Here is a 10,000-nt window from a genome sequence, read left to right as displayed (position 1 = left end):
AACGAGATGCAAGCGCAACGTTCGGTTGCTGCAGCTTCTCTTGCTGCTCTCGAGACAGAGACGCAAGGTGACGCGCAGTGGGAGGAGCTATTGGTTTATTTTTCAACTTTATAATTTAATTTATTGTTTGTAGGTTGTGGGTCATCGAAGGCTGAGCTGTTTGATTTGTGTGACATTGTGGGTGAGAAGTGGCGTGATTTGGCCGATCGTCTCAACATGAGCAGATATGATGTTGAGATGATAGAACTGGAGGTTCATACAAAGAAGGAACGAGCATTTATGATGCTATGCAAATGGCAGTCGATGGTAGGAGACAATGCAACTGTAGAGAAGGTAAAAGCTGAACTAAAAGAGATTGAAGAGCAGAAGAAGGAAGAAGCCATTGCAAGTAAGAGACTATAATGTTGTGATGTTGGTGTTGTAGATTTGTATTTTATATTCATGTTTTCAAGCAGCTTTACAAAGTCTAGAATAGTCTGATTTTGTTGCATTTTACTGGAAGCTTAATTATATTGGATGGTTGTATTTGTTTTATATTTTGTTTGCTGATTGTTGCGCTGAGATAACTTTACTAACAATTGTAAAATATAAATCACAGCAATATTTGCACCATTAATGTGTGATCTCTTACTTGTGTGTTAGGTATAGTGTTTCCCAATGAGCTAATGGAAGAAAAGCAATTTTGTGGTCGCCATAAAGAGTTGACAATTTTGTCCAACACAATGTGGGGAGAAAAGGCTTCACAGGTGTCTACGTCATTGAAATTCTGTTGTGTGGTGTGTTTACATGTCAGTGTAAATGAAACATTTGATATCAACTGACTGTTTTGTGTATTGCATTTAGGTGATCAAAGGAATGGGCGGAGTGGGCAAATCATCTTTGGCAGCCAAATATGCATTTCAATGTAAACATCTTTATAGTGATGGAGTGCTGTATTTCAATGCAGAATCATGGGCAACGCTGACAAACTCAGTCATACACAATGTAAACACATTGACTCACATTACTTGTAGTTTTGTGTTAACAATGAGCACATTGTCTATTTGCAGCTCACAGTTTTGTCTTTAAGTTCTCCTTCTGTTTTACGTTCTCAAAGTCGATTTGATGAGCTAAAGAGCAATCCATTACAAGAGAACAATGCAGTGCTGCTTAAGCACATTTCCAAGCTTCCTAAGATGTTGCTGGTGTATGATGGTGCAGATGATCTCTCTTTTCTGCCTAAAATTCTTCCTCTTTCAACTGCTCGTGTGCATGTATTGATCACAACTCGATGTGATGATTGTTGTGTGTTACAAAAATCAATAAATCGTGTCATCTCTCTTGGTTGTTTGGAAGCGGAAGATGCCGTGTCAGCCGTAGCCATGTGGTCTGGTCGTCAACCGTCCAACAGTCAAGAAACAGCGGCAGCCACCAAATTGTCAGTTGAACCTCCCATAGAAAAGCTACCAATTGCTCTTGCTCATGCAGGCACGTATATGCGAAAAGCACATCTAAGTTATGAGGAATATTACAAACTGTTGAAAAGAAATGAAGTTGAACTTGAGGGTTTGGCATTAGATCTTGACAAACTGTTGCATTACTTTAGAGCAAGTCGTCTACGTGAAGTGCTCATGGAAGCTGATGTAACTCAGCCTCCTGATTTGAAACGGTTGAGTGACAGGACTATTGATGAGTTGGATATAAGTGAACGTGACAAAAATGTTGTAAAAAATGTGAGAAATTTTATGATGTCTTGTAGTCATGCTCATCTGACATGGCAGATGGACATTGAGTTGGTTGCAAGAGAGAATGCCAAAGCGTTGTCTCTACTTGAATATGCATCATTTTTGTCTTCAAGAGACATTCCAGAGAAGCTCGTTCATCCTCTTGTGTTTGTTGAATGTGCCAATTATGAATACAGTTTGTGTGTCTCAAGTTTGTCTTCACACAATTTAGTTGAATGGCACGAGACAGCAGAAGGTTACACTTTGAATATTCATCCATTGGTGCAGTCAACAGTGATGGAACGTGTCAAGCAGCAACCAGATGAGTTTGAACGTAAAATAACTGATGTTTGTAAAAATATGCTGTCTCATATACCGGACACTGAAATGGACTTAAATTGTGTTCCAAGTGATGTGCGACTTCAACTTTCTTCTCACTTGTGTTCATTGGCTAAGTATGTATTGGTAGCTGATGTAGAAATACCAACTTGCTTGCAGTTGGTTAGGTGGACGTGTGCTACATTTATGCCGTACCAGTCTCCTGACACATCATATTATTTGTGTGAAAAATGGTACCACAAAGTGATGCAGTTGGAAAGTTTTCCACTTGCTGTCAAACGCGAATGGCTCATAGAAGGTATAACTTCATCTTCACTTGTTGATTCAGATGTGTTGTGTATTGGTTATCACTTTGTGTTATTTAGCAAGTAATCTTTTGAGTAGGGCATATTTTCACAAGTCGAAAACAAAGCAATCGTTAGATTTGAGTCTGATAACCAAGAAGATGATTGATGAGTTAAAACCAGATGAGAAGAAAGAAATATATGAATGTCATGTTACAGGTAAGATAAGACATTTGATGATGTATTTATAGACCAGGAGTGCATCTGTATTGTTCAGAATTTCTGGATGAATTTGTTTGATGATGTCAATTTCAGTACTTTATAGTTGTTTGAAACAATTAATTTAACAAAGTTAGAAAGTTCATACAACAGAATATGATGTTGTGTGATATTGAATTATAATTTTGTTTTGATCAGCTTGAGGTAAGTAGTTTTGTTGAGACTGGAATTTCATTGTTTGTAAAGATTTTGACGTGTTTTTCTTTATTGATTATGATAGTCAGATTTATAGATCATTGTTGTCATTGTTACAAGTACCCAATTGTATTGCTAGTAGTTTGTATATTTTCTGTAATTATTACATTTTAATTTATATCTTGTTTTATTTTCTTACTGTAATTAACTGTTTGTTGTAGTGTTGGAGATTATTCTTCATTGCTGTCACCAACTAAAGAAATTTGAAGAAGAAAAATTTTATCTGAAAGAGCTGATGTTGCTGACGAGAACTTCTGGAGAACAACTTGGAGCTGAATTTTCTTTAAGTATTAAATTGAAGACAAATTTGTTTAGTCTATGTAGTGTTTGGTGCAATGGCAGTTTATTTATTTGTTAGCTAAATGCAACATGGCAGAGAGCTACTTTAAGAGGGGTAAACGAGACAAAGCAATGAAATTATGCCAACAAGTGATGGAAAAGTTAAATGATATGGAGGAGTACGATGAGATAATAGGTAAAGAATTTGAATCATAAATTTTCTTATAGTTGAATGTAATTCTGTGGTAAGTCAAAGTTTTATTAAATTAACCTCATACTGTGATTTCTGTTATATAGTGACATCAATATTAGCAAGATGTTTTTTATCTTTTGGAGAATTTGAAAAAGCAGATGATTTATTGGATAGGTCATGGAAATTGCTTTCCAGAGTTGATTATTACAATTCTATTTATGAGCGTCATATGGGTGAGATATTTTGTATATTTGTAATTCTCATAAATCAATTTTTCACTATTTGCTTGTAAAATGGAAAGCATCTAGTGCTTGTCTGTTACAGCAATATTAGTTAAAGAGTGTCAGGGTCAACTGTATTGAGATGTGCAGAATCTTTCATTATGGTTTTATTGTATATCACGTGACATGTTGTATTTGTGTGAAATTAAAACTTAAAAAGCATGCGTTTATGATAGAGAAAGTGTTAATGGAAACTCAAAGCCATGATAGTTGACTTGAATGACACTCTGTATATATGATTACAAGGATATGTTATATTGTATGTAGAATGAAAGTGCAGATAGACAGTAAAATTATGATTTTGTTTTTGCTCGTGTCTTTATGTAGTCATGTGTCTCAAGTGTGACTGTGAGATTACAAGACCTAATGGATCAAAAGACAAGCTTACTGAAGCATTGGAAATAGCAAAATCAGCTTTGTCTATTGCTCAGTCTTTCCTACCATCAGAAAGTTCAGAGAGTTTCTATTGTACGTGAATTGATTGTTAATATGTTTTGTATACTACTGAAGTTATTTGCAGTTTTTTTATAATTCTGGTTATTGTAGGTAAACTGCTCATTGCTAGATGTAACAGGAAATTAGAAAACATGGAAACGTGCATTGAACAACTGAAAGAGATGAGGAAAGTTGAGGGGGCAAACATGCCTGATTCACGTAGCAATGTGTGTACTGGTCAGTATAGTTCTGTATCTGTTAACGTTTTTGTTTTACAGGACTGCTTTAACTTTTATTTATGTTATGCAGTAATAAGAGAATTAGGAAGCATACATGAGGAGAGAGGTGATTTAGTTGAAGCTCTGGCATGTTATAAGGAAGTATTAGAGCTGTACCAGCAGGAGGACATTTCTTATCATGTGGACATTGCTAATAGTTTGATAACATTCTTGACTCAACATGACATCATATAAAAGGTTGTATGTTTTCTGTTCAGCTCTCATGTTGATTGGTACAATATATTATAAGATGGGCAACATCACTAATGCTGTAAAGCATGTAGAGCAGTCTATAGAATTTAGAGAACAGAAGCAGTTATCACTTTGTGGTGAAGTTGGTCAATGTATGCAGTAATATGCGTTTTGAATGTTTATTATATCTGTGTGTTGAATTCCAATTGTATTTGTGTTGTAGGTTATAAAATTCTTGGAATTTGTCATTTGCCGACAGTAGAAAGACAGACAACATTTGAACAAAAACTACAAATTTTTTATCAAGCACGAGAGGCATATACTAAATCTCTCAACATACTGTTATTTTATTCAAATTTTGATCAAGAAATATTGGCAGGTGAGATCTTTTCTAGTACTTGCTTTCCAGTACATAACAACTTTACTGATTACAGTGTTGAGGCGTCTTGCTGCTACATATGACATGAAAATTGATGAAAAGACTATAGATGAGAAGGCCATTAGTATGAGCTCTGTGATGTCTAGTTGCTAATATTTCTATTGTTGATGCATTTATTCATGTATGTGTAGTGCTAAAACTAATAGCAAGGAAAGCATATACTTGGAGAGATTATGCCAGAGCTAAAGATTTGTTCTACATGCAAATGAAAGTTGAAGCTGCTACAATGGTTGTACAGCCAGTACAAAAAGCTATTGGTATACAGTTGATTGTTTGTATATGGATATTAGGTGTGAAGTGTCTAGATAATATTGACAGTGTTATGTGAGAAGACTGTGCTTTAATATATTGTTAATTATGCGTGTGTGTGTGTGTGTGTGTGTGTGTGTGTGCGCCTGTGGTGTGTATGTGTGTGTGTGTGTGTGTGTGTGTGTGTGTGTGTGTGTGTGTGTGTGTGTGCCTGTGGTGTGTATGTGTGTGTGTGTGTGTGTGTGTGTGTGTGTGTGTGTGTGCGCCTGTGGTGTGTGTGTGTGTGTGTGTGTGTGTGTGTGTGTGTGTGTGTGTGTGTGTGTGTGTGTTGCTATTGGTCAACTGGTTAGAGATTGCATTTGGAAAATGAAAACATCCTGGACATTGCAGGGTTGCAGGTTCAAGTCACAGTGATGGCGAGCTATGGCATAATATTCCCTTAAGCAAGAAACTTACACACAATTGCTTCTCTCTACTCAGGAGTATATATGAGTACCTGGTCATTGACTGGGGTGGACATGACTGCTTGCTTGGCAGTAACATCATGCAGCAGACGGGTACTTGTGGGCCTTGGTGTCCAGTCCCAGAGCTGCATGCCATTGTTAGTGCACCTGGATAAGCTCTAGTCTTGCGTAGCCAGACCCTTCCCGCCTACATCCTGCCCATTTAGGATAGAAGGGTCTGACTGCACAAGACTAGCCAAGCTTCAGTAGCACTGGCCTGGTCCTAAGCCTCCACGTAACGCATGGAGGCCCTGTCTCTAGGGGCAGGAGAGCTAGATCTATCTCCGCTACTGACCTTAAGGTTGATGTCGAATCCAGACCTCTCAACTGTCACGATTTCGTCATGAAACTCACGATTTATGGGCATGTCTCACGATTTTACGCCCAATTTTCACGATTGCAAGTCCTTTCTCCCAACAAGCCGACCACGAGACACTCTGGCAGCTGCTTTGTGTAGCCCGTCTTTCCGGACATAGTGGATTCTTTGGACTAGACTCTCGTAGACGGCTCTGCTTGCTTGTATCTGGACTGTTCGTGCGGGTATGCAGTAAGAGTAACGTCTGGAAGTTCGAGGATAAGCCTTATCTTGTGCACGTACAGGCCAGAGTCGACATAGCCTGTTAGCCACGCCCACTTTAGACACATTGAATGGGCGTGGTCTTTTACAAAAGACAGTCTCACCATTTGGTGCGAAGAAAAGTTGAGAGGTCTGCAAATGACGTGGAGGGCTACATTTGTCCGCTTGTGTTGAGGCTTATGGTTTTGGTGCTTTTCATTAAAACATGATTCATTTTATTGAAGTAAATGGATTAGAAATTTTTTGATATCAAAAATTATTTGTTATTCATTAGATGTTACCAATAGTAATTTTATCTCTTGTGCTTCAGCGCTGCACGACATCGGTTTGTGTCAGATACGTCTCTCACAGTTGAACGAAGCTGAGGAAACATTTACTGAATCACTGAGAATTGCTCAATCTCTGAGACCAGAAGAGCATCAAGGTTTACAGATTTCATCCAGTAAGACATGCCAGCAAGTCAGTCTATGCAAAGTCATGTTGATATCAATTGTTTTGTCTAAATTTAGTGAAAAATCTGCTTGGACTAGTTCGGATGCTGAAGTACTTTAGAACGTTAGATTAAGGTACAGACTTGTTAGTAACACAATACAGTCACAAGATTGATGAAGTGTATTTTACAGTTAGTGCTGATTGTCATATGTCTATATGTTTGTTTGCTTTTTGTCTGCTTATTGATATCAAATATATTCTAAACTTTATAGACAATAATGATTTACATTTTATCTCAAATTGCAATACACTACAGTATGACGTTTTTGTCTTGTGCAAGACAATCTGCTAATGATGCAAGTCTGTTGAGTACCAATGCATCACTACTGACTATATTATAACACCACGATATTTGACTGTTTGTCTTTAATATTAATTAAATAATAGCTACAGGACAATATGTCTTTCCTGTGGGATTTACTGGATCTCTCGTTTCAAACTGAAGTACATAACTCAAGCATCCTTCCTATTCTCATGAGGTCTAAATACTGCACATGCACATAAAATGACTGATGATAATTATGTATTACAGTTTGACTGTACATTTTACGGTTAATAATATTTTAAGTTAATTAAATAAATATTTAAATTAATGGATTGTACGCGTATTTTCCTTAGCTAGGTTGTAATTAATATATTGTAGACAGAAGGAATGAGTATCTCAGAATCTATTGGTCGGTATAAAAATCAGGAAACAGTTAGGTATATGGTGGATCAGTACTATAGTTTAGTGATATCTTGCCATAGTTGAGGACACACTCACAACTGAACTCTCAACTCCATAGTCCATACTCATTGTTAGTACACCTAACTCTATTTATAGTAATTCAACAAACCATTGAAATCAATTTAGAAACTCCCGGATAAATACCTTGAGACTGCCCGGATGTTTTTCTAGAATTTTATCTCTAACGTTTACGATGTTGGAGAGAGGACGACTATTTAGTTAGCTTTGTTGTGAAGTTTACAACTAGAGATTGGGGCAGTCGCTCATGTGTCACGTGACCCACTCGTTATGTTCGCATTATTTCGCTCTCTGATTTGCTGTCGGCGCTTTACGTCATCAATACTAGAAGAGAGTGTGTTGTACAAGACGGTCAGACGAGGGACGGTGAAATATAGAATCACATCCGGGAATTCTCTGATTTCATCCATATTTGGAAAATTTGATTGTGCTACATTTGACACGACCTCTCGACGACATGCAGTGTGGCTGGCTAATCCATATTTGTACAGAATAGTCGCATTTGTAGGTGGACGGTTAATGAGGAGATGGTGGAAGAAACTGCGTGACAAGACAAGAAGAAGATACGTTGGTGTGTTGTCAAAGAGTAGACATTGGATATTTGTGGGTACTGCAGGAGCATTTGCAGGCAGTACTGGATATTATGCGTATCATTTGGAAGAAGCACCGATCTCTCATTGTAGAATGTTGGAGTTGTGTGTGTGTGTGTGTGTGTGTGTGTGTGTGTGTGTGTGTGTGTGTGTGTGTGTGTGTGTGTGTGTGTGTGTGTGTGTGTGTGTGTGGTGTGTCTGTCTGTCTGTCTGTCTGTCTGTGTGTCTATCTGTCTGTCTGTCTGTTTGTCTGTCTATGTGTGTATGTGTATGTATGTGTGTCTGTCCATATGTGTGTATGTGTATGTATGTGTGTCTGTCCATATGTGTGTATGTGTGTGTGTCCAAGATGTATTTATGTCCGTGTGTTTTTGTTTGTCTGTCTGTCTGTCTGTTTGTCTGTCTCTGTCTGTCCATGTGTTTCTTTGTGTGTGTGTGTGTGTGTGTGTGTGTGTGTGTGTGTGTGTGTGTGTGTGTGTGTGTGTGTGTGTGTGTGTGTGTGTGTGTGTGTGTGTGTGTGTGTGTGTGTGTGTGTGTGTGTGTATACATATGTGTGTGCATATGTGTGTGTATACATATGTGTGTCCATGTGTGTGTCTATCTGTGTTTTTGTTTGTTTGTCTGTCTGTCCATGTGTATTTGTGTCTGTTTGTCTGTCTGTCTGTTTCTACATGTATGTGTGTCCATGTGTATGTGTGTCTATTTGTCTGTCTGTCTGTCTGTCTGTCTATGTGTGTATGTCCATGTGTTTTTGTCTGTTTGTCTGTCTGTGTCTGTCCAAGTGTGTATACCTGTTCATGTGTGTTTCTGTTCGTGTGTGTGTGTGTGTGTGTGTGTGTGTGTGTGTGTGTGTGTGTGTGTGTGTGTGTGCAATGTTTCAACCAGGATATTTTGCCAAACGTCAATATGACGTCATCAAATATAATGACGTCATCAAATGTTTAACGTTGACATATTTGGTGATAACATCATATTTTTACTTTACCTTTCCCTAGTTGTACTACGTAGAGTCTTATGCATGTATAATCATGTAGTTACTGCATGATTGACTATAGACTATTCAATATAATAGGCACTCCCGACTTGTGGAATAAACCTCATTGAACATAACCGTGTGGAACATAACACAGATAGATATATAATACACTAGATTATTACAATGACAAGTTGACTTAATTAACTTAAAACTGGGATTGTGAGCTGAGTGAGTTGTGCGTGTAAAATTCATACAAAAATCTCTGCGTACTTTGTGAGAGAGGATCACTATGTTTTTATAACCATAATGATTTAGCGAATCGATACATCCAGTTGATTGGTTATGCTGTAAAGAGATCTGCAAAGGTGTGTACCTACTATCTGTTCGCATTGACTTTGCACTTTGAAAATCTGTAATAACTTCTTCGCTATAGAGCCAGAGTTGCCAACTCACACGCAACTTGCGTGAGTCTCACGCAAGTTCCTTCAGGTCACACGCTCACACGCAAAGAACCCAGATCTCACCCAACTTTTAGATTGCTGGAAGATCTAGGCACACGTGTACAGTGAAACTGTAGGTACACCGTAGATTCAAGTAAAAATCTGTAGTGTCTGATAGAAATGTAAATCTAACGAGACTGCCCTAGAGTGATCAAGCTTTACGAATAACCAACCCCAGGCAAGTCTAGTTCTGAAGCTGTCAAACATATTCAGCCAATTCTAGTACTGTACTAGTCCGCGCATCCATAATTTCCCTCCTTTTCAACTTTTGGACGTCCTCAGGAAGTCCGAAAGAGGGAGGAGCTGATTACGCGAGACTGATTTAATTAATTACTGCATGCCTAAACTATATTGGTTTATCGTTACTAGCAGAAATTCTAATTATGCGAGTACTTGCTAGATAATTACTGTCTAATGCGTATTGACACACTATGTGTTGTTTTTTAGATATTGAGGTATTAGTTTTGTGGC

The 10,000-nt window shown here is 37.9% G+C and overlaps 3 protein-coding genes across 3 annotated transcripts in view; all 3 read left to right on the top strand.

Annotated features, from left to right (window-relative positions):
• The window catches only part of LOC134180930 (uncharacterized), a 1,352-nt gene extending 505 nt beyond the window's left edge, over positions 1-847 (top strand). Inside the window, exons 1-4 of the mRNA XM_062648113.1 lie at positions 1-67; positions 134-388; positions 643-778; positions 844-847. The exon at positions 1-67 is cut by the window's left edge and continues 505 nt beyond it. Coding sequence (XP_062504097.1) covers positions 1-67; positions 134-388; positions 643-778; positions 844-847 — 462 coding nt within the window. The remainder of the gene's footprint in view (positions 68-133; positions 389-642; positions 779-843) is intronic.
• A 328-nt stretch (positions 848-1,175) lies between these two features.
• Positions 1,176-4,029, top strand: LOC134180929 (uncharacterized). Its single transcript, XM_062648112.1, has 6 exons — positions 1,176-2,340; positions 2,408-2,545; positions 2,962-3,087; positions 3,159-3,275; positions 3,377-3,505; positions 3,881-4,029. Exons 1-6 carry the CDS (start codon positions 1,176-1,178, stop codon positions 4,027-4,029), a joined length of 1,824 nt encoding a protein of 607 aa, XP_062504096.1.
• Positions 4,030-4,105: 76 nt separating this feature from the next.
• On the top strand, positions 4,106-6,958 carry LOC134181488 (uncharacterized). The gene is made up of 8 exons (XM_062648762.1): positions 4,106-4,225; positions 4,298-4,423; positions 4,485-4,610; positions 4,682-4,837; positions 4,893-4,961; positions 5,029-5,154; positions 6,537-6,668; positions 6,736-6,958. The coding sequence occupies exons 1-8, from the start codon at positions 4,141-4,143 to the stop codon at positions 6,789-6,791; spliced, it is 876 nt and encodes a 291-aa protein (XP_062504746.1). The 5' UTR covers positions 4,106-4,140; the 3' UTR covers positions 6,792-6,958.
• The last annotated feature ends 3,042 nt before the right edge of the window (positions 6,959-10,000 follow it).

This window comes from Corticium candelabrum, chromosome 6 (assembly GCF_963422355.1).
Source record: "Corticium candelabrum chromosome 6, ooCorCand1.1, whole genome shotgun sequence".
In the NCBI taxonomy this organism is placed as follows: Eukaryota; Metazoa; Porifera; class Homoscleromorpha; order Homosclerophorida; family Plakinidae; genus Corticium; species Corticium candelabrum.
The sequence above is the reverse complement of the archived record's forward strand: the minus strand, read 5'-3'. Positions and strand labels throughout refer to the sequence as shown.